Source organism: Zootoca vivipara, chromosome 17, assembly GCF_963506605.1.
Source record: "Zootoca vivipara chromosome 17, rZooViv1.1, whole genome shotgun sequence".
Taxonomy (NCBI): Eukaryota; Metazoa; Chordata; class Lepidosauria; order Squamata; family Lacertidae; genus Zootoca; species Zootoca vivipara.
The window spans coordinates 3702745-3726282 of NC_083292.1; the positions used below are offsets into that span (position 1 = coordinate 3702745).

The following is a 23538-nucleotide window of genomic DNA, read 5'->3' on the forward strand; positions in this document are numbered from 1 at the left end:
CAGTCAAAAGGTAGCTGCAGCACTCTTTAGACACAACTTCTGCTGAAATTGCTGATAAATTTGCCCTGGCTTCCTCACGCTTTGAGACTATCTGATGTGGGGACTGGAAAAGGCCTGCCTGCTTGAGGACTTGTTAATTTATTTGAGCACTCCTTTGGAAACAAGCAGGTATGTGCTCTTTGCAACTGGGCATATTTCCAAATGTGAATTCAGCAGAAAAACAACAGACTGTGAAGCATTAATGTGCCCCATGCGCCCCTGGCTCTGGAATTCATGTGCTCCCATGCCAGAGACGTTTTATGAGGTCAATTTCACTGCTGAGCAAATTTGATGGTTCCTTTCCCTACTTAGGCCAGACAGGTCCCCCACGTGTCTGCCTTGAATGTTATGGCCCACCATTAAACTTGCATGCACCACCAAATGTGCCACCCACGTACGGTAGAAAGAGCAGCCTGCATTTCCCCTTTTCTCTCCCAATTTGAGCTCCACCTGAAAATTATGTGGCAGAAGTTACAAATGCTTGCAAATCCATGCCCTGCTTAATTCACAGAATGCAGAAGGGTAGTGATATTATTAAGGCTCACCCCCCACCCCCGGCAGCAAACGTAGAAAAAGAGCCAGCCAGCACCTTAGAAACCAACGGATTTCTCATGGCAGACCCAATTGTAGGGCTAGAGAGTTTGGGATTAGAGGATTCTGCACATCTGATAAAAAGCACAAATCCACAGGGTCCCCCCATCAATCTGTGGGGAATTTGATGCCCCTCCCCCCTTCAGCGCCGGGGGGGGGGTGTTTGCAGGAAAAAACAAATCTCTTGGCTCTGATACAAAGCTTAATAGAAATGATAAATGGAGATGATATGAAATGGAATTACAAACAATACAGAATGTATACAGAAATGGGAAAATAGAAAATTGAATATACTGTATGGTAATTCACACAAAATCCAGTAAAATATGACTGATTGAATGATTAACAATTGGATATGATTTGCATGCTGATTAGCAAATGGCAAGCACTTGCAAAGCAATAAAATGGACTAACATTTGATATTTTTTTAATTTTCAATTTCAATCCAATAATAGCCTCATTATAACAATACAGTACCAAATTATAATACAATTACTAATACCAATTGTTCAAATACAAAATTATATAATTTAGGTGGCCTCCCATGTGGTAGAATTGATGGTTGATGATTTTATTTCTGCATTCCAAAATCTTACGAATTTCAGTTACATTCCGGTCAAAAATTATAATCCCTTATAAAACAACTGCAATATTCACTCTATAAATAATAAAGGATGGGGATGAGTCAGCTCTAAGTTTCCATCATAAACCTTTTGCAAAATAATTTCCCTCCCTTTTTCCTTTTGTTTATTTGCACGCACAGTTCTGTTTAATGTTATCTATAATATGGATCAGGCTTGGCTTCTAACTGCCTCAACCGTTCCTCATAAGGCTTGGTTTCCAGGCCCTTCATCATCCTGGTCACCCTCCTCTGCTCACTTTCCAGATGCTCAATATCTTTCTTCCACTAGCCTGCACTGACTGGCAGCAGCTCTCCAGGATTTCGGAGGGGGAGGAATTCCCAGCCCCCAGGAAGGAAGACCTGCATGCCAAGCAGATGGTCCAATCTTGCGCTATGGAGATGCCTAGCCTGCCTTGAAGGATGTGGGGATGGTCTCCCTTGGGGAATGGGGCTGCAGGAAGAAGGATGTGAAATGAAGATGCAGCCCAGCTACAGGCGCAACAGCAGTTTTGCTGCTTAGCAAGAGGTTTGGGGAAGCTGCTACCGTTCTTCACTGTGATAAGATTACACACTGAGTACTCATTTCCCGTTTACTGTGTAAGCAAGTCAGTCAGGCCATAGGATGAGTACCTGCTAGCCATCTCATCCTAGTCACCTCCTATTCAGCATCAAGCAGGTGAAGTCACTAACATTCGTGGCGGGAGGGAGACCTAAGGCAAATTCTGGGACTCCGGAATCCACAGATACCTGCACAGTCTCTAGCTCAGGTGGGGGAAACCTCTGGCCCTCCAGATGTTGCTGAACTCCTGCTTGCTGGAGTTGACAGGAGTTGCAATCTAGCAAATGCTGGGGTGGCCAAAGGTTCCTCACACCTCACCAGAGGAAAAGGATTCTGCATATGCTCAGGAACACATTTCTCCTGCGGTCTTTGAAATGCTACACCCCCCTTGGAGGTCAAGGATTTCTGTGCAGCTGGTGCCTCCGAGTTCTGACAGAGGAGCATCACCACTCAGGAGGGGCCAGGTGGGGCCAGGTCTGGGGGGGGGGTTGCCACGGTGACAAGGACCTGCCCTCCCTTGTGACATCTCTTGTTTCTCCTTTAAAAGCCACTGACTTGCAGGCAGCCATTGTGGGTTTGTAGTGAGGCGAGGAGAGAGAGAGGAGTTAGTGGCGGTTGGTGGTGGTTGGTGGCGAATAGGAGAGGAGAGGAGTTTGGTTTGTTGTTATTTTTCCATTTTCTTATTTTAATTTTGATTTGATTTATTACTTTTATTTTATTTTTTTGATTTGATTTATTTTCATTTTCTTTTATTCTTTTCTTTTAACACTTTTATTTATTTTATTTTGTTCTTTATTATATTATTTTTGTTCTTTGTTTTTTGTCTTTTCTGCACATCTGTGCAGAGTTTGTATATATTTTGTACATAGAGTAGTTAGGGTTAAGTGTAGGGTTAGGACGGGGGTTAGGTGTAGACTTAGGGCAGGGGTTGGGGTAGGGGTCAGATTTAGGCTTGGGTGGGCACTTTAGATAGTTAGTTACTTTAGTGAGGAGGGTGGGATCTTTTCGTGGACAAAATGGGCAGGCTGTAAGTAGCATTCCTTCCCTTTTTCTTCATCTCCGGGGGGTGGGGGGTTCTTCTTCTTCTTCCTCTTCTGTCACTCATAGCCGAGTAAGATTGACTTCCATGAACAGTGAGTTTTAACTGTGAGTCTGTAAGTGATAAGTGACTGTGGAGGCCAATTCTGGATCCACACGTCCTTCCACAGTGGGGACATAGTTTTCTGGGCGCGAGTTGATCACAGTGAGGGTTTGCAAAGCATGCCTTAGCTCATTTCCTTTTTGTATCCTGAGTTCATGCGTCTTCAAAGTCCATAACACCTTTGGTAAAAGCTGTTCTCCTACTGGAGCGCTCGCAGGCCAGTGTTTCCCAGCCATTGGTGTTTATACAACATTTTTTTAGATTGGCCTTGAGAGTGTCTTTGAACCTCTTTTGTTGGCCACCAGTATTACGCTTTCCATTTTTAAGTTTGGAATAGAGTAGTTGCTTGGGAAGATAATAATCAGGCATCTGAACCACATGACCAGTCCAACGAAGTTGGTGTTGAAGAAACATTGCTTCAATACTGGGGATCTTTGCTTCTTCCAGGAAACTGGTATTAGTTTGCCTGCCTTCCCAAGAGATGTGTCACATTTTTCGGAGACACCATTGATGGAATCTTTCAAGGCGTTGGAGATGGCGTTTATAAGTGGTTCATGTTTCACAAGCCTACAGCAGGATTGGTAGTACAAGAGCCTAGACTGAAACGCCAAAGACTAGTTTCAATGGACCAAGAACGGTTTTCATGGCTGGTTCTGACTTTTCCCTTTTCCCAGTGGGAATTCCTATTTGTAGAGCAGAGGCCACGGCTGGTTGGCAGTTGCAGTGCCTGTGTGCTTTGTGCTGGGGGCGCTGTTTAGCGGCGCTCCTTGGTTGCTATTGGACAGTTACTTGGATAGGCTGAGCAGATTGGTTGAGCGCCTTGTGAGTAAAAGGCTCAGCCTTCGTTAGGGCAAATGCTCTACCCTTATTTACGGGAGCCTTTGGCATGGAAAAAGGAAAGGACTGTGTCAGAATGATGTGTTTTGTGGGGACATTTGCAGAAGTGAAGGTGTTGATTTGGGCTGCAGTTGGAGGGGGGTATGGTGCCTGTTCTGCCCATTTGGTGGTGGTTCCCTGTCTTCTCCAGACACCCCTCCTCACACACAAACACCCCCCAAGAATTGGGGCTGCCGGCGTCTGAGTCTCTCTCTCTGCTCATCTCTTCTAGGATCAGGTGCTTAAGGCGCCTGTTTCGGCGCTGCCGCAGGGTGGCCCCCCAGCAAGGCCCAGAGCAGCCCGTGGCACCAGGTGAGCAACTGGCCCTCCTTTTTTGGACAGAGGAGGGCAGCAATCGGCATGGGGGGAAAGCTAGTCAAAAGATGGAAAGAGCCAGGTGGCTGAATCCGACCCAAGGTCCATTGGGCCAGTGGCTGGAACCCCCTCCCCCCAGAGGCCAACCCATTTTGTGGAGTCCAATGAATGAAGCAGGGGGCTGGGCTGGGGGGCATGGCTGGGGGGCAATTGCCAGCGGGAGGGGCACCTTCCCTGGGGAGCCACATTCTGGGGAAAGTAGGACAGGATTGGCCCCCAAGGCCTGGGGATGTCCCACCTCTGCAGTAGGACTTGGAATCCAGGAGAAATCTCTTGGAATAGCCTTGCCAGGGGCTCAGGGACAGACTCACCTGTTCGCATGTCCTTCTTTTTGCAGTTCTGCGGTTCCACATCCCTTCCCCAGGGGTGAGTATTGCAGAAAACAAGAACAGGGACTGGATCCCTCAGACCTGCCCCCCACTCTGCACTCTCAGATGCAGAGAAGCCCTCCCCTCACAAGGAACTGACAGCCTGACTTTTGCATTTCAGCTGCTCGAGGATGAGCAATTCTACATCCTCGGGGTCATCCAGAGCTGCCAGGCAGCTGAGCTCAGGGGGCTGCGAACCCTGAAGTGCTCCAAGCAGGAGACAGCCAAAGCCATTTTGGTGAGTGAGGGGTGGTGTGAGCGACCCCCCACGGGGAGATGGAGGGAAGGAGGGTCTTTAGGGAAGGGGTTGTTCATCTGCGGAGAGGAGGACCCTGCCGCCTTAGTGTCCCCTGGAAAGCCAAGCCTGGTGTTGGGGGTCGGAGTTGTCCTCTGCAGGCCCCAGAAAGAGCTGATTTTCCTCCTCTGTTCTCTTCCAGGACATCTTGGGGCTCTTGGAGCACTTCAGGGATCGCCCCCTGACCCTGGCCCTTGCCTTGGAGGCCCTCCTCCAGCTCAGGTGAGTGGTGTCTTTGGGATGGAGGGTGGGTGGGGGGCAGAACTCCAGGGGAGACTCGGAGGAGGAAGCGTCTAACCCTCTCGCTTTCATCTCTGCAGTACCATGAGGCCCAAATTCAACTGTGACATGATCAGTGCGATCCTCCATAGGACCATGGAGGCAGTTATTCAGGGCCCAGAAAAGGAGGAGGAAAGAGAGGTATGTCCTTTGTCTCAAATTCCCTTTGCATGGCTCTTTCTTCTTCATCATATTTCACCAACATTCAAACTCTCTTCTCTCTTTTCCCGCAGGAGCTGAAGCGCCACTTCCGTCTCCTCCTAGGAAGTCTCCTAATGGAAGCCCCCAATCCAGGCACCCTCCTGCAACTTTTAAGCGTAAGTGTCCCGATGGCATCAGGGGTGGTTTTAGGGTTGTCCCCCCCCCATCCCTTACCCATTTCTGGGGCACAGAGCCTGTTTGGCCCTCAATTTGGTCCAAGACCAAAGCTGGCAAACCCTCATGGTCCAGAAGTGCCAGGGACTCTGTGGTGGGGGCAGTGAGGGCCGCTTTGGCCCAGACTGGCCCCTGACTCTGAGACGCTCTTTCCTCCTGCAGGACTTGCGAGGATACGCCCTGGGGGAAAGTGGGGAGGCTCAAAAACTAGCGGCCAGCAGCATTTCATTGCTGCTGGCCGTTGCCCGGAAATTTCCCCGCCTCCGAGTAAGTAGCTCGCCTTCTTCTATTCCTTTCTGTGTTTGCTTCCATCCCTCCAAGAGCACATTTGTGAGTGAGCTTTAACGCAGATGATGCGGTGTGTGTCCCTGGGGGCCAGGGTGAGGCCAGAGGCTTTTCCTGCCCCCTTTCCTGTGGCTGCCCTTCCACCTCTGCCCAGGAGGCTGCAGGGCCCAGGGAGGTCCTCTGGAACAAGGGATTGGGCCCAAGACAGAGGGAGACCCGTCCTTCCTGGCTTGGCGCTGCTTCTGTACTCTCTTGCTCCCAACTGATCCTGATTTTTCTTTCCTCTGCAGATGACGGTAGTTCGGCCGGACCTGGCCTGCTTCCGACAGAAGCCGGAAGAAGGTGAGCCCCACACCTTGGAGACAGCGAACTACCTTGTCCCTTTATTTGCCCAAGACCCACCTCTGAGGTCTTCTTGCTGGGACTCCTGCAGGACCTGCTCCCTGCCTGGCAGGCCTTTCCCACCTTTGACTGAAGGGGGGGGAAGGCCCATGGGAAAATCTCATTTTCATTCTTGTTCTCTTCCATCCAGATGACATTGTCATTGAAGATTTATAGGCAGTGCGGACACCAGAGAGAGGCTAACATCCAAATGAACTCAGCAGGTAAGACTTGCTCAAAAGCCCACCTGTAGTTAGAGATGCCCTGTTTCATCTGTGATAGAAGCAGGAACTCCTGGCATCCTGCTTACCTTTTTTCTCTTGCAGGTGACAGAATGATGGCAACAAGACCTCCTTATCCATATTTTCATGGGGGCAGAAGGGATGCAGTGGCTGTGGGACCAGATCAGGTAGGGGGAAGCTGCCTTGTGGGGACAGAGGCCAAGGAGTGGGGGGACAAGGATGAGCAGTCAAGGATGAGAAGAGGCCAGGGGAGGGTAACCAATGGCTCTCAAACCCTCGGTGAGTGAGGGACTTTGTCAGAGAATAGGCCCCGCAGATGGAGCAGATGAGATCCAGAGGAAGCCGTAGAGGGAAGTGAGGGCGTGATGGGGCTCATCCCCCCAGATGGGAGCCCATGGAGGAGAACTCTGATTCTAAACCTCTGCTGCCTCATGGGATGGCTTCAGGAGAAGAAAAGGCTCCAGAGTAAACCCTCCACAGATGCAGAGTGGAGTCCCTAAGATGGTTGGATGGCATTTTGTAGACCTCCTTCTGCAGCCAAACTGGGGCCTTATGCCTTGCTCTTGTTTCCTTTGGACCACCTCAGGGAGGCCGAGAGAGTCTGGGCACAGGGTGGCTACCTTTGTTTTGGCAAGACAGGGCAGGGCAAGGGACAGAGAGAGATCTGAAAACTGTTCACATTATTTTGCCTCAAAGGATCTCATGGAATTTTGGGTTTTCCCGTTCCTTAGGATATATGATCTACTCCCTGTGTAACTCCACGTGTCTTGGTCTCGAGCTGATTGAAGGCAGAGACGGGATTTCACCAATTGGTGAAAAGAAGAAAGAGAACTGGAATAGCATGGAATAAAAATAAATATTTTTAATGGATTTTGAATAAATGCACAATAAATTGTTACTGTTTTGAATTTCCTTGTATTATTGTCTTCCATTGATCCACACTTTTGTTGTTGCAGCCTAAAATAGCACTAGCATTTTTTGCTGCTGCATCACACACAGGTTGACATGTTAAGCTTATGGTCCACTAAGATCCCTAGATCCTTTTCCCTACCAGCAAACCAGGTGTCCCTCATCTCATATTGGTGCAGCTGGTTCTTCCTGCCAAAGTGCAGAACCTTAGTATGGCTAGAGGTCCTCTTTGCTCGCCACCAGGGAGTGACCACGTCGCAGTCGGTGCTGTGGTCGCTCCGTGTGGCATTAACACAGTTCAGTGCAATCGCCTGGTGACAATCCAGTCCCGCTGGTGCCAGTGACCTGACATCTAAGATGTCTCCAGGACACTGAGTGTTTTGCCTTGGTAGAGCATAACATGTTTGTGACGCAGAGGCTGTGGTATGAGCACAGTTCAGGTAGCCTGTCTCCGTTCTTGTTCAGGCTCCCGATTCCAAGGGGGCCTCTGCGGTTATCCCAGCTGTGATGAACTCTCCCAGCAGGAATAGGAATAGTAGTAATAATAATTTTATTATTTATACCCCACGCATCTGGTTGGGTTTCCCCAGCCTCGGAACCTCAATTCTCTTAGATAAGAGAAGCTACGCTTTTCAGAAGGAATGACACAAAATGTAAAAAGCAGATAGCCAGGGAGTGACTACTTACAGTTAATCCCTCAGGCCAGGTAGGCGTGGGAGGTAGATTCCCTGCCCCCTTCTTCCCACAAGGAGCTCCAAGTTGGATGCATAATCTCCCCCTTGTTAGCCTCATCACAGTCCAACAAAGTAGGTTAGGCTGCAACACCGCGCTGAGACCTCCAGGTATAGGGTGGTACAGTATATAGATTCAATAGATAAATATAAATAAATAAACAAACACAGCAACTGGGACAAGGTTACCCAGCAAGAATGTGCCACTGCACCAGGCTGGCTTTGTAGAATGCAACTTATAGCAAGACATGGGTGGGAGGAAAAATCTGGGAACCTTTGCAACATGATGCTTAAAATCTTAACAGCAAACACTTTGCCAAGCTCAATCCTTGGCACTTCCTGTTAAAAGAATCTCCTGTAGCAGGTCATCAATAGTCTGGGTTCAAGTTGTCCTGATTGAAAGAAGAAGAAAAAGAGTTTGGATTTGATATCCCGCTTTATCACTACCCGAAGGAGTCTCAAAGCGGCTAACAATCTCCTTTCCCTTCCTTCCCCACAACAGACACCCTGTGAGGTGAGGGGCTGAGAGACTTCAGAGAAGTGTGACTAGCCCAAGGTCACCCAGCAGCTGCATGTGGAGGAGCAGAGACGCGAACCTGGTTCCCCAGATTAGGAGTCTACCGCTCTTAACCCCAGATTAGGAGTCTACCGCTCTTAACCACTACACCACAAAGCTGTGCTGGCTGGGGTTCATGAGAGCTGAAGCCCAAATCATCTGCAGAGCTCCAGGCTGAACAAGGCTGCTGTATCATAAGGCCCCAACAGCAACAATATCAAGTGTGAAATGGCACTCGGTATGTGCACATAAAGTTTTATTTGTATCAAAAAGGAGAGTTCAGCTGGACATTTCACCCTTCAGTCTGAGCCTCCCACAGCTCCTGCCTGGGCCTCCTTCACGCCGTGCAGCAGCTTCTTCTCAAACTCCTCCTCACTGATTTTGCCCTTCTTGAGCCTTTTCAAGAGCCGGGTGTCCTGCAGGAGCTCCTCCATATCCTCGTCCTCCACATCAGAACCCTGCAAGCAAAAGGGGAGAAGACCAGATCTTTGCAGGGCACAGAAATACTTGGGCAGCAACTGCCGGCATCATAATGACATCATACAAAACCTATAGTGCAACTGCATTCGGAGGGCTGTGTACTGTCCTGGTCGCTTCACCTCAAAAAGGGTATTGTAGATTTGGGGGAAAGTTCAGAAAAGGGCCACCAAATGAACGAGGGGGTGGAGCGACTCCCCTATTAGGAAAGGCTGCAGCGTTTGGGACTTTTTAGTTTGGAGAAAAGGCGAGTAAGGGGCAACACGACAGAAGTTTATAAAACTATGCATGGCACTGAGAAAGCGGGTAGAGAGGGGTGGAATTCCCCTCGCTCATAACAGTAGAACTCATGGGCACCCAGTGAAGCTGAATGTTGGAAGATTTTGGATGGATAAAAAGAAAGTGCTTTGTGCACCACATAGTCAAATATGGAACCCTTAGGTGATTTTAAAATAGGATTAGACAAATTCATGGAGGAGGAGAGGGATCCTAGCCAGGGTGGCTTAGCTCTGCCTCCAGTTGAGAGGCAGCAATGCTTCTGGAATACCAAATTGCCACAAGCCGCAAGAGGGGAGAGGGCTCTTGTGCTCAGGTCCTGCTTGAAGGTTTCCCAAAAGAAGCATCTGCTTGGCCTCAGTGAGAAGAGGATGCTGGACTAGGTGGGCCACTGGGCTGATCCAGCAAGCTCTCCTTATGTTCTTGTGACAGACACATAGTTCCAGCTTCCCCCAAACAACTGCATTAACCCCTCTTCTGCTGCTGCTGCTCCTGCTCCTTGTATTTATTTATCTACCCCACCCCACTTTTCAGTCAAGACTGGCTCTCAAAAAAGCAGCTTGCAATTAAAACCCACAAGAAAAGATGCAACATGCTAGGAAGATGTGGAGGTGTTGAACTGTAGTTGAGTCAATTAAACTCTGCTCAAAGTAGACCCACTGAAATGCATGACTCTTTATTCTCAATTGCTCTACTAGCCCTAGATGCAATCAAAAATAAAATAAACATGGTAGAACACTCCCCTCACCTCCTCTCTTTTCCTTTTGGCTGTCATTTTCTTCTTCTTCTCCTTCTTTGATTTCTGCTTGGACCAGGATTTGTTGCGGGTGAATTTTCTCTGCCCACCGCGCTCCTGCCACTCCTTCCTTCGCTGCTCCAACAGCTTTTGCCTCTCTTTTTCTCTGTTCTTGTCCTTGAAGGCAATCGTGTCCGTGTCAATATCAACAGCCGTGAAGTCTGAAAAGCACTTGCCTTTCAGCTCCGGCATCCGTGGCATCTTCAGCAAACCAAAACCGCGGGCCAGGCTACTAAAGTCCAAGTCTGTTGAAGAGAGAGAGAAAAGTATATGGGTGGATCAAGCCACATACAGAAACTATGTGACAAAGCAGAGACAACACAGGCCAGCTGGGATGTCACAATAAAACAGGGACCACCAAGCTTTTGGGGGCCGGTGACCACATTTGGAATTTAGAGAAAGTACCATGGGCGCCAGTCACAAAATGGCTGTTGCATCTAAAAGGGGAGAAAGAGAGGCAGACTCGCAAAATGGTTCAAGCATGCCCCCCCCATGTCCCAATGGAGAAAGCACCTGCATCAGCCACCTCCATGCTTGCTCACAGAGTATCTTCTTGACCCACCCACTGTGGAGAATGGAAGAGAGAGTGCTCAATTTAGCAGAGGCTCAGACACTGCAAACAAGAAAATGATCAGGAAAAGAGTCTTGTGGATTGTGAATTTTTGAAGGTATAATCCATAGGAGGTGCCATAGGTCGGCTATTGGCACCCATGGGATAAACCAGGGTTCACTGTGGTTGGGAAGGCTATCAGCAAGCCCTGGGCTCATGTTATGCCCCCTTCCTCTCCTCCTCAGATATGGCTGTGAGGAGATCAGAAACTTCCATTTCTGATAAACTCCAGATTAGCGTTAACATCAGAACTATACCTTGCAGTTTCATCTTAACTTACTGTGGGGCCGCCAGTGTGCCCGAGCCACGTGTCTCTCCTGGGAGTGACACGGTGGCTCGGATGCCTACAGGCTCCATGCTGCCCCAAATGGCAGCGTGGGGCTTGCTTCTGCCTGCCGCCTCTCCCTCAGTCACCCAACAGCTCAACAGCTGATGGGGAGGTGGTGGTGAGGCTCCGCACAGTGCCCCCTGCCCCGGCGCGGCATCCCACCCCCCACCCCAGGCACCCAAGCGGCTGATAAACAAGCTGACTTCAGAACACATGATTTGAAGTTGGCTTGTTTCTACAAACCATAATTAAAACCATAATTAAAACCAACCAGTTTGCTACGGTAGGTTTGCATGAAATGAAATGCTGTGGTTAATCAAAGCCAAAAGTTTAGGCTTTAGACTTCTTCCTTGTGGCCGTGCCAGAGAAGGAAAGGAGAAGGCAAAGCATGTGAGAAGCTACTTCTCTAGCCAGAGACAGAGGTCAAGAAGGGGCAGCACAGCTTAGGGGTAGAGCATTTGGTTTTAATACAGAAGGTTCTGGCTTCAACCCAGGAGGAAGGGCAAGACAGAAATTTAATAAATAAATTATAAATTCTCCAGGTAAAGGCTGGGAATGTCCCCTGTCTGAAACTTTAAGAAAGCCACTTGCCAGGAAACACTGCCTACACTGAACTAAATGGACCAACGGTCTGACTCAGTAAAAAGCATATGCCAGCAGAGGCCATCCAGATGTTTTGGACTAGAACTCCCTGATGCTGATGCTTGGGCTGATGATGGGAAGTTGTAGCACAAAACATCTGGAAGGTACCAGGTTGCCATACAGCAATCAAAACTGCCAGTAGAAATACACACACACACACACACACACACACACACACACACACACACACACACACACCCCTAGTGCAAATTACCTTTTATCCTGAAGATCAGGTTGCACTCGTGTTTGGCATAAGCCTGCACGTAAGATACAAAGGCCTTCATCCCCTTCTCATAGAAGGCTCTGTCAGCCAGACTGAGAGACTTCAGCTTCGGCAGGACATCTGCCACGTTGCTCTGCAATTTCATTTCCTGCATGGGACACTGTCAAGAGGAGCCCAGTTTCAAATGATTTGAAACAAGACACTGGAAGTGCACCCCTTAATTCGGCTACTTTTAAATAGGACATACCATGTGAAGAATTTCGCAAGTCAGAAGACCTTTTTTTTTGCACATCATTTTTGCAAAAAAAAAAAAAAATCTCACCAAAGATTTGTGTAGAAGGTGCAGATTCCCCCACTAGGAGTGCTGCATAAGCAGGAAAAGTCACAGCTGTCAATATTTACTTATTTACTAATTTCATTTATTAATTTTCTCCCATAGAACATCCCAAAGCAGTAAGCAAAAAATTTCAAATCCAATAGAGAGGCAGACTAGGATGCAAATATCCACATAAAAGACTCGTTGGAAAAGGAAGTCCTTCAATAGGCACCGAGGGGAAATAGAAGGCACCTGTCTCTGATACATTCTGAAGAGCAGGTGACTCTACACTAAAGGCTTTGTTCCTACATTGTACAGAACAGATCTAGTAAGACAGAACTGCAGGAGGCCCTCACCTGCGGAGCACAGTGCGTGGTTACATACACAAGGAGCGAGACCATCTTTTAGGTCTCCTGGTCCCTAAAAGATGCAGAGGACTTTGCAGAACAGTCAATATTCCTTCCCCATCACAGATTATTCAGGAACTGCATTCTCAATGGAAGCTGGAAGCGTTCTCCCTTTCCATTTTTGAAAACAGAGAAGCCCACGCACCTTTTGGTTAATGGCTAGAAAACTGATGTAGGCCTCTTCCATGGGAAGCAAGAAGACAAGTGCGCTGCCCAAGTGCCCGATGCGTGCAGTGCGGCCACAGCGATGAACGAAGGCACTGGAACAGAGGGGGAAAGTGGTTCAACACGAGGAAAAGGAACACCTCCTTGGAGTCCAGCACAGGTGCCCACATTTGTATGCTATCACTGTAGAGCTCAGCAGACCCTTTACATTCCACTTTTTGCAGCCATAAACCAGAGTGGCCATTAAAGATTGGTTGCATTCTTAAAGAGAAGGGAAGAAAGGGGAGAAACACCCGGTACCTTGCATTGCTTGGAGGGTCACACTGCAAAACCCAGTTCACCTCTGGAATGTCTATGCCTCGGGCCATCACATCGGTGCAAACCAGAATGCCACTAAGAAATCATGGGAAAATGCAAAGTTTTAGGAGGGGACAGAAATAAAACTGAAATAACCTAGTGATTCTCCCAACTGAATTGGCTCTTAAATGCAGAACACGTTGGTCCTGCAACAAAAAGGTGCAGCGTGGAGTAGCGCTGATCAGGAATCCAGCCACTCTATTTCCCCCTCCCACCTAAAAAAAAAATCTATCAACGTTCTGTAGCATGCTCAGTCCTCACTGGGGTGTTTTTGAGCCTGCCCTGCTGCCACTTTTAGGGTTTGTTTTCTAAAGATGCTTGGGACTTCTGCAAACCTTTGAGTTCTGCCAAGTCTGCTGATATCTCCCTGTTGTACATGGATGCTACTATTTTGGCTATGGAAGAATTGACAGTTGCAGCCTGAATATTAAAAATAGAGGAAATGACCCTGAAGAAAACAATCCTGAAGTCTTAGCAGTTTTTCCAACAGTCTTACACCTAAATCATATACAGGTGAAACTCGGAAAATTAGAATATTGTCGAAAAGTGCATTTATTTCAGTAATGCAACTTAAAAGTTGAAACCAATATATGAGATAGATGCATGACATGCAAAGCAAAATATGTCAAGCCTTTATTTGCTGTACAGTAATTGTAATTATTTGTCATTAGGCGGGTCAATTATAAAAGGAATGTAATTAATGAGATTTAATAGCGATGTTTATTTTTGTATTATTGTAACTATTTGTTTTATTACTGTGGAATTTCCAAAAGAAAGCATTTGTAAAAATTAAAAAAAAGTAGCATTACTGAAATAAATGCACTTTTCGACGATATTCTAATTTTTCGAGTTTCACCTGTATGTGTGTGTGTGAGAGAGAGAGTGAGTTGCACGCACGCACACACACACACACATTTCTAGCAGTTGGCTAAACCAGTCCTTGTGAAAATGCATCTCACCTTGGAAGTTTCCGGAACTCCGTGAAGATCCTATTCCGTTTGTGTTTCATTTTCCCATGGATGCACATTATTGTCACATTCTTAATCAAGGATTCCAAAGTCTTCCCAAAATACTCCACGCACGCGCAGGTACTGGAAGTATAAACAAAATGCCACAAAAGGGGTCAGCTTTGTGATTCTTCATTTTTGACGGCTTAAAGGCCAAGATCCAAAGAGTGGTGAAACTACTTGGACCAGAGCTCAGTGTATTGCAGATGAAGGAGCTGAAGCTGGAAAAGAGCAGCTTCCTTGAGGCCTTGCTCTACCAGAATACAGTTAAAAATCTAAATTAATGAGTCCCTCTACATCTGTCCTACCACGTCTACAAGCAGGGCCTTCCCCTCTGGCTTGCTCACTAGGCTCCAGGTAGAGTTTCCCAGCAGTGCCCCATGCCACTGAGGAAATATGGAACCTTGACTTGTTACAACAGGAATTGTGAACCTCCAAAGTTGCTGGACATCCCAACCCTCACCAGCACCAACCAAGATGGCCAATGGTTTGGAATAATGGGAGCTGGAGTCCAGAAGGTACCATATTGGCCTGAATATAAGCCTCACTTTTCCCCCAAATTCTGACTGTGAAAAGTGAAAGTGTGCTTACCTTACAAAAACTGGCTTTTATGATATCGCTGCTGAAACAGACATACAGTAAAGCAGAACGGGTGTGAGTGCCTGCGGAGTTTTAAGGGAGCAGCTTATATCCGGGTACATATTGTCTTTTTTTCTCCCCCCCCCAATGAATTTTAAAGGCGCCGCTTATATTCATGCCAATATGGTACTTATGAGGATATCCCTTTAACTACTGAGCCAACAAATTAGAGTGCTTAGGGTGGTAGATAGTTCTATTTTTTAAACAAAATAAAACCAAAAATATTTGTTTCAATCTACTTTACACTTCTCAATGCTGAATGAGACATTGATCCCATCACGGGCATTTCTTTCCCACATGCAGATATATCTGAACAGCTAAGGATGGGGAACTTGTCCTCCCCCCCCCCCCCGACGTTGCTGGACCCCCAATTCCCATCAGCCCCAGCCATTATGGAATGATGGGGCTTAGGGGTCCAGCAACATCTGGAGGGCCACAGATTGCCCCAGCCCTGTGTTCAATGACCTCTCTGCCCTTAGTATCACCTGAAAAAGACGAGGTGTTTTTCTGCTTTGTGTTGGCGAAGGAAGTGGACCAGCTGGTTGAATTTTTCTTCTGCTTTGCAGATCTAAAAAGAGGAGAACAGAAACATAAAGAAGCAGGGATAAATAAAAGGCAGCGGGAAGCAACAAAACCTAACAAACACCAGAGCTGATCAACCCCCTGCTTAAAAACCCTTTTCAAGATCAATCTGAAAGCTTCCCTTTAGACTGCAACTGTTAACAAAAAAAAAAAACCACCCACCTCAATCACAGTTGTACCTTGGTTCTCAAACGAAATCCGTTCCGGAAGTCCATTCGACTTCCGAAAACGTTCGAAAACCAAGGCGTGGCTTCTGATTGGCTGCAGGAACTATAGGGTTGTAGCCAACAAAGCTGTCCTAGTAGGGCAAGGACAATGGACTTGCACAATGGACTTTCTCCTTCCTCTCCTCTTCTCACCTCCCAAAGAAACCTCTGCTTGAGAGAGTTGGGGGAGACTCCAAGAACCTGACATGGTTGAAGGTAGCTTCCTGGGTTACTATAGAGCCATCCTCACCATGTAGTAGTTTTGGAGGCGGGTGGGGGTCTTCTGAGTATTGCTCGCTGCCATTCCCTTCTCCTTCACCGAGATGCGGACAGGGTTCCGGAGACCAGCCCTCACCAGGTTCTCGACTTCTTGAGTTTGAGTTGCCGAAAAGAGCCCCGTTCGTCTCTGCTTGGGCAACAAGTCCAGAATGGTATTTAAACTGCAAGCGAACACAGTTAGAAAGGTCAGAAGAGCTCTTTGGGTCAAGGCCAAAGATACACAAGGGGAGAACTTTATTCAGTCCTCATTTTAAAGGAAACCTAGCTAATGCTAGATATATGATTAACATGTAATAATAATAATAATAATAATAATAATAATAATAATAATAATTTTTTATTTATACCCTGCCCTCCCTGGCCAGAACCGGGCTCAGGATGGCTAACACCAATAAAATTACAATAAAACGTAAAAGAAAAAGAAAAAACAGTTAATTAAAATACGGGTTAAAATACAATTTAAAATGCAGCCTCATCTTAGTAAGGTAAAGGTAAAGGGACCCCTGACCATTAGGTCCAGTCGTGACCGACTCTGGGGTTGCGGCGCTCATCTCGCGTTATTGGCCAAGGGAGCCGGTGTACAGCTTCCAGGTCATGTGGCCAGCATGACAAAGACGCTTCTGGCAAACCAGAGCAGCGCACGGAAACGCCATTTACCTTCCCGCTGTAGCGGTACCTATTTATCTACTTGCACTTTGACGTGCTTTCGAACTGCTAGGTTGGCAGGAGCTGGGACTGAGCAACGGGAGCTCACCCCGTCATGGGGATTCAAACCGCCGACCTTCTGATCGGCAAGCCCTAGGCTCTGTGGTTTAACCCACAGCGCCACCAGCGTCCCCTCATTTTAGTAAGGGTAAAGGGACCCCTGACCCTTAGGTCCAGTCGTGACCGACTCTGGGGTTGCGCGCTCATCTCGCATTATTGGCCGAGGGAGCCGGCGTATAGCTTCCAGGTCATGTGGCCAGCATGACAAAGCCGCTTCTGGCAAACCAGAGCAGCACACGGAAACGCCATTTACCTTCACGCTGTAGTGGTTCCTATTTATCTACTTGCATTTTGACGTGCTTTCGAACTGCTAGGTTGGCAGGAGCTGAGACCAAGCAACGGGAGCTCACCCCGTCACAGGGATTCGAACCGCCAACCTTCTGATCAGCAAGCCCTAGGCTCAGTGGTTTAACCACAGCGCCACCTGGGTCCCTCCTCATTTTAGTAGTACCCCATAAATCAAAATCATAAGGGGAGGGAAACATAAGGTCAGACTGAGTCCAAACCAAAGGCCAGGCGGAACAGCTCCGTCTTGCAGGCCCTGCGGAAAGATGTCAAATCCCGCAGGACCCTGGTCTCTTGTGACAGAGCATTCCACCAAGTCGGGGCCAGTACTGAAAAGCCCCTGACCCTAGTTGAGACCAATCTAACCACCTTGTGGCAATAAAGTGTTGTTATTTGTGGACCTCAAGGTCCTCCGCGGGGCATACCAGGAGAGACGGTCCCATAGGTACGAGGGTCCTAGGTCGCTTAGGGCTGCAAAGGTCAAAACCAGCACCTTAAACCTGATCCTGTACTCCACCAGGAGCCAGTGCAGCTGGTAAAACACTGGATGAATGTGGTCCCACGGCAAGGACCTTGTAAGGAGCCTCACCACGGCATTCTACACCTGCTGGAGTTTCTGGGTCAGCTTCAAGGGCAGCCCCCCATAGAGCAAATTACAATTAACAAGCCTGGAGGGGACCATCACATGGATCACTGTGGCCAGATCAGGGCAAGAAAGGTAAGGGACCAACTGCTTGATACGGCAGAGATGGAAAAATGCCACCTTTGCTGTGGCTGCAACATGCGCCTCCATGGAAGGGAGGCGTCAAAGGTTACACACAAGCTCTTGACAGAAGGCGCTGGCACTAATTGAGCCCCCGCAAGAGATGGGAGTTGGCCCCCCAACCCCATGTCGTCCGACCCAGCCAGAGGACCTCTGACTTTGAAGGATTTAAATTCAATCGGCTCTCACGCAGCCATCCAGCCACAGCTTCCAAGCACCTGGTCAGTGTGTCCGGGGCCGAGTCAGGGCAGCCGTCCATCAACAGATAAAGCTGGGTGTCATCAGCATATTGACTGTGACTTGTTCTTCATTTTATGGGATTGACTTGTGACTTTGCTTTTGTGACTGTGGCTTGTGACTTCGTTTTTGTGACTTGCTTTTGTGACTGTGAGGAACCCAGTTCAGCTACTGGTTGATTGTGTGACTGCAGAAATGGATAAAAGCCCCCCTTCCAAACAATGACTATCATCATTGATTAGTGCACGTCAGTGCACGTAAGAAAAAATCAATAAATTGTATCTACATTACAGTACTGTCTTATTTATTTTATAGGACAGTACAGTGCATTGATTATTGCCTTCCTTTTATGGATCAATGGTCTCGTTAGACAGTAAAATTCATGTTACATTGCTGTTTTAGGGGTTGCTTTTAAAAGTCTGGAAAGGATTAATCCATTTTCCATCACTTTCTATGGGAAAGCACGTCTTGGTTTAAGTCTGCTTAAACGGAACGGATTAGGGTTGTAAACCAAGGTACCACTGTATTATGAAATTTATAATCCAGCTCAAAAGCAGGTAACAATCAAAGGTGCTGGTTGAAGGTCCCCCTTACTTCCAAAGCAAATACCTTGCTTCAAAGCCCATATCCAGAAGCCGGTCTGCTTCATCTAAGACTAAAACATCCAGAGATTTCACAGAGCTGGCCAAATCCAGCCCATCCGATTTTCTCCTGAACATGTCCTCCAAACGGCCTGGAGTAGCTACCAGGATGTGTCCACTGTTGGGTATAGGGGAAAAAACTCATTTTTATGGTTGGTTTGGGGGAAAGTTCATAACTGTGATCAATACAATCAAGACAGATTTAGTGAAGGAAAAGGCGACGTTCTCTATCTGTGGACTAGCATATATCATAAACACAGCTGCCACCTCTTCTTCCCCCTCGCACCAAAACCTTTTACTCCACTGCCACCCGGCTCTTGCTGAATGCTTGAGAAGCCTAAAATGGAAATAATGAGAACCAAAGTGACTTTTTCAAATCTTATGACTTCTAAGCTCCTGTTGGGGCTACAGCATTAACAGGAGAGAATGAAATACGAAAGCATGTCAAAAACTGCTTTTGAGAAATTCCACTGAAATTAGGCTAGTCAACCATGTGCTTAGAATCTTAGAATTGTAGAGTTGAAGGGGAAAGCAGAAATCTTTTTGCCCAACATGGGGCTCAAACCCACAATCGTGATGTTAAGAGCCTCATGCTCTACTGGCTGAGCTATCAGAGATAGTGTGTGGAACTGGCAAAGGTCAAAGAGAGACAGTGCTGGCACTAGGACCCACAAGGATCAAATGGCACAGCACTGTCCACACCCAAAGGACAGATAGGGGCTGGGAAGTTGCTATAATAAATCTCAATAATATCTAAAAATAAAGATACCAAAAAATAGTATCATTAACCACCACCCCCCAAAAAAAACCAGAAGAGCCTGTTCAGCAGCCTCAGCTTTTGCAGCTGGAGTCAATCAGGGCCCCATCCTTCCTGGTCAGGTGGGAAAAGGCCAGCAAGGCAGGGACCAAGTCTCCCAAGACACACAGCCAAGATGGTCCAATGATAACATGGTATCATTGCTTTTCTTCTATATCTACACTGGGACAAACTGGTTGAATAATCACAAATGCAGATCCATGGAAATGCTACTGACCCAGGATTCTACCCAGAAAATGCAGGACACATAGTAATTTCAAACTCCAAGGAGTTCAGAAAATCTGATGCTCAAGTAGTAACATTTCAGCAGCACTGGCCAGTCAGCAACTCACCCTCGTTCCTTGAATCTTTCCACATCTTCCATGGGATTCTTTCCGCCGATTAGAAGACACTGGCTGAAACAAAGCACACACATGCTATTCAAAAAAAGCCACCAGAGTGAGCCAACGGGCCCAGCTTCTTAGCAATCAGAACCACTTAAGTAAGAATCATTTACATTATTACCTAAACTGTGGGAAATACTTTGTGAAATGGGATATCACTTCGTCTATTTGCATGGCAAGCTCTCGTGTGGGCGTGATGACAACAGCACCAACCTGAAACATCAGAAGGAAAATGGGAGGGAAATATACAGGCCAACTATTTTCTTCAATGCAATTCGCTCCTCCATCCTGAACAAATGCAACTGGTAGCACTTCCTACGGATTTCAACTGAATTTATGAGACGGTGACGGCAGAGTGGCTGAGGATCAAGAGAAATGCAGATGACAAGGGGCTCGACACACTTTGAGCTCCTTATGTATGGCTGTCAAATAGGGGTGAATGAAAAGCTGCTACACCACAGCTGTTTGGCTGGATGCTCCACTACTGCTGCCTCTCTGCTTTTGGGGAACAAAGCAGCCTGGGGCTACCTGCCAGAGACAGGAGAAGTTTGCAGCTGTGGAGCACCTTTTAGACAAGGAGGTGGTGTTAGAAAACAAGCTTGCTCCATCTTCCATGCAACAACCCATTAGATATCTGAAGGTGGCTATCATATCTCCTCCCAGTCTCCTTTTTACTTCCAACTCAGTATGGTCCACACCACAGGTAGCCAATCTCATGGGAGACCACAACTACCATCATATCTCTGACTACTGGCCATGCTGGCTGGGGCTAATGGGAATTAAAGTGTAACAACATCTAGAGGCCAGCAGATTGGCTATTCTTGATCTATACTGACTACACTGACTGGCAGTGGCTCTCCAGGGTTTGAGGATCTGAACCCGGATCCTTTTGCATACAAAGCAGGTGCCCTACCACTGAGCTATGACTCCTCCCTCGAGGAATTGCACAAGGTGACTTGCTTGCCTGCTCCTGCCAGAAATTAAAGCACTCCACAGCCTCCTTTCAGCTCAGACAAATGGCTTCAACACACCTTGATTCCCAAGAAGAAATGGCAGTGATGGAAGAGCCAGTCAAGTGGCTCTAACATTGCAGTTTTTGAACTGCTGCTATGCTACAGTCACATGTTCACTGAAGAGAAACCTCAGAGATCACAGCACTTTCAGTCTCGTTATTTCAGTCTTTCTCTGCCCTAAGAGTGCAAATTATGGTTTACAGAGGAATGCATGAGGTAAGAAAACCACTCTTAGGTCAGCTGTAGATAAACCACCTACATCTGTGAACCGCCTTGAGACCGGCGGGTATATAAATTAAATAAATAAATAAGCAAGCAAGCTCTTAGAACGCTGGAAATAAGCTATGTAAGTGACAAGTCTTTTTCACTAGCCATCTGCAGAAAACAGAAATGATATGTCAATGTTCTTAGGCACCAGCATAAAAGACCTTTGGCTCCTGGGAACCAATTGCTCAAAACTATTCTCCCAATCTTCCTATTTTTTAAAAGCAGGGCAGAAAAGAACAGTGCATTGTACCTGCATTTTCTTGAGCTTTTCTTCCCGTCGGAGAAGAATTTCTATGATTGGAATAACAAAAGCTAAAGTTTTGCCACTCCCAGTTACCTGCAGACATGAAAACAAGAGACATCAAAAATAGTTCTTTCAGCAAAAGGCCAAAAGTCACAGTGAAGCTGAGCAGCAGGCCACTTACCGCCTCAGCTGCCACATCCTTATTTGTCATAAACAAAGGAATCGTTGCAGACTAGAAGAGAGGCAGAAGTGTAAAAAAAGTATTATTATTTCATTTTAAAAACTTAGTCCCTGTGTAATTTTCAAAAGGAACTCAAGATGGCTAACTATTCCAAGCATTCCAACAGTATTAAAATATGTAACAATCCACATTCCAATGCCCATCAAGAAATCAAGGTATTCACATAAAAACCTATAATAAATTTCAGAAAACAGTCAACATAACTAAAATATAAAACAAAAACCAGAAAAAGAAATTATGGAGCAATGCTAAGTGACAGGATAGGGAACCTATGACCTGCCAATGTTGTTGGACACCAATTCCCATCAGCCTTAGCTAGACTTGACAATGTGGAGGGATGATGGAAGTTGCAGTCCTACAACTTATAGAGTCACAAACCCACAAACCCTGTTTTAAAGAGAACTGCAGGCAGAGGCAATATTGGAGAAATGATCTTTCTATTAAAACTGCTGCTGCTGCTGCTGAAACCTTAGTCTTTTATTTTATTTATTACATAAATTTATTACATTGGCACTTTCTCTGCTGCCTTTTTGGTGCCTAATGAAGAACTTCCTCTTTCCACAAGCCTTTTACGCTGCCCCAGTCTGCATCTGTACTGGAATAGTTTTTAAGATGTTTCTTTGTTTTATCACTTGTTTTTGCCGACCTGGAGTTCTTTGGGAGGAAGGGCAGGATGTTAATATAATTAATAATTAAAGAATAAATATGCCACTTTTCCTCCAAGGAGCTCAAAGTTCTCCCCCGCTCAATTTTATCCTCACAACAACTCTGACAGGTAGGTTAGGCTGAGAGACAGTGACTGGACCAAGACCACTCAGTGGGCTTCATGACTGAGTGGGAATTTGAACCCTGTCTCCAAGATTCTAGTTACAGGTAGGTAGCCGTGTTGGTCTGATGTAGTCGGGGGAAAAAAAAATCCTTCCCGTAGCACCTTAGAGACCAAGTAAGTTTGTCATTGGTATGAGCTTTCGTGTGCATGCACACTTCTTCAGATACCAAGATTCTAGTCCAACAGTCTAACCACTATGGTGGCTGCTCTGAAAGCTTTACCTTGTATGGGAGCCATAGTACTGGTAAAGCTGTGTGGGGTCGACCTGATCAGCACCCGAATGAATGGGAGACCACTGCAGTCCTGCCCATATGCAACCTGGCTAAGGTTGCACCAAAATCCTTGCTGTATGGCTCCACCATCAGAGGTGAGGCACATTATGACTGGGAAGAGGTCCTTCTCACTTGCGACATATATAAATACACATATGCATATATACAGCGCTCACAAGCATGCTGGCTATCATCTCTTTTAAGGAAAGAGCAAAGAAGAACGACGCTGGGGAAAGAATCACAGAAGTGTAGAGCTAGAAGGGAACTGGGGAGTCATCTAATCCAACCCCCTTCCAGGGGATGGAGATCAGAGCCAGCTCTCTTTCCCCGTCCCCGCTCCCTACCTGCACCGGCGTCATGTGTGTGAAGCCCAGCTCCCGCAAGGCCCGCCCGACGCCAGGGCTCAGCTTGACGGGCAGGGAGTCCCACGCTCCCTCGGTCACCGTCTCCATCCTCGCGTCCGAAGCTCGGCGGCGAATCTGCGTCCGCCCCTTCCTGCGGCCCCCCACGGGGCAGGCGTCCGCTGCCTTAAGCGGCCGTTCCGGGAAACAGGACTGCTGAGCTTTAGTTCCGCCTCAGCGCTGAGCGGCGCGGGTTACAGGGAGCAGGTGGCTCCCTTGCGAGAACAGCTCCCCGGGATCAGTCCGCGGGACCCGGGAGGGCCTTCTCGGGGGTGGCTGCTCCAGGGCAACTTTGGAACTCCCTCCTACGAGAAGCCAGACGGACTCCTGCCTGGTTGTCTTTCCGCTGACAGGTGAAGACCTTCTTCTTGTTGCAGCAGACTTTGGGGAACTGACTGCTTTAAATGAGGGCGCTGGTGCCGTGCGGCTTTTATTGTAATTAATGG

General features: G+C 47.3%; 1 protein-coding gene and 1 long non-coding RNA gene across 3 annotated transcripts; one reads left to right on the forward strand and one right to left on the reverse strand.

Annotated features, from left to right (window-relative positions):
• Positions 1 to 4537: 4537 nt before the first annotated feature.
• On the forward strand, positions 4538 to 5088 carry LOC132591297 (uncharacterized). Its single transcript, XR_009556904.1, has 3 exons — positions 4538 to 4569; positions 4693 to 4809; positions 5009 to 5088. It is a non-coding gene; the product is annotated as an uncharacterized LOC132591297 (long non-coding RNA).
• Positions 5089 to 5785: 697 nt separating this feature from the next.
• DDX55 (DEAD-box helicase 55) lies at positions 5786 to 23169 on the reverse strand. Of its 2 annotated transcripts, XM_035099093.2 has the most exons (15): positions 23036 to 23169; positions 21531 to 21581; positions 21356 to 21442; positions 19947 to 20038; positions 19775 to 19837; positions 18594 to 18743; positions 15906 to 16095; positions 15353 to 15435; positions 14181 to 14312; positions 13165 to 13257; positions 12845 to 12959; positions 11968 to 12136; positions 10126 to 10418; positions 8921 to 9082; positions 5786 to 8460 (listed from the first exon to the last, which is right to left on the reverse strand). In XM_035099093.2, the coding sequence occupies exons 1-14, from the start codon at positions 23141 to 23143 to the stop codon at positions 8924 to 8926; spliced, it is 1785 nt and encodes a 594-aa protein (XP_034954984.1). In that variant the 5' UTR covers positions 23144 to 23169; the 3' UTR covers positions 5786 to 8460; positions 8921 to 8923. The 2 variants fall into 2 exon arrangements, with proteins under 2 accessions (XP_034954984.1, XP_060125352.1); XM_060269369.1 differs by having other exon boundaries at positions 5786 to 9082.
• Positions 23170 to 23538: the final 369 nt, after the last annotated feature.

Excerpts from the sequence above, each read along its gene's own strand:
- DDX55 (XM_035099093.2), bottom strand. The coding sequence starts at position 23,143 with ATGGAGACGGTGACCGAGGGAGCGTGGGACTCCCTGCCCGTCAAGCTG. Across the intron at positions 21,443-21,530 it reads AGGATGTGGCAGCTGAGGCG|GTAACTGGGAGTGGCAAAAC; the intron begins GTAAGTGGCCTG and ends TCATGTCTGCAG. Across the intron at positions 20,039-21,355 it reads AAAAGCTCAAGAAAATGCAG|GTTGGTGCTGTTGTCATCAC; the intron begins GTACAATGCACT and ends CTGATGTTTCAG.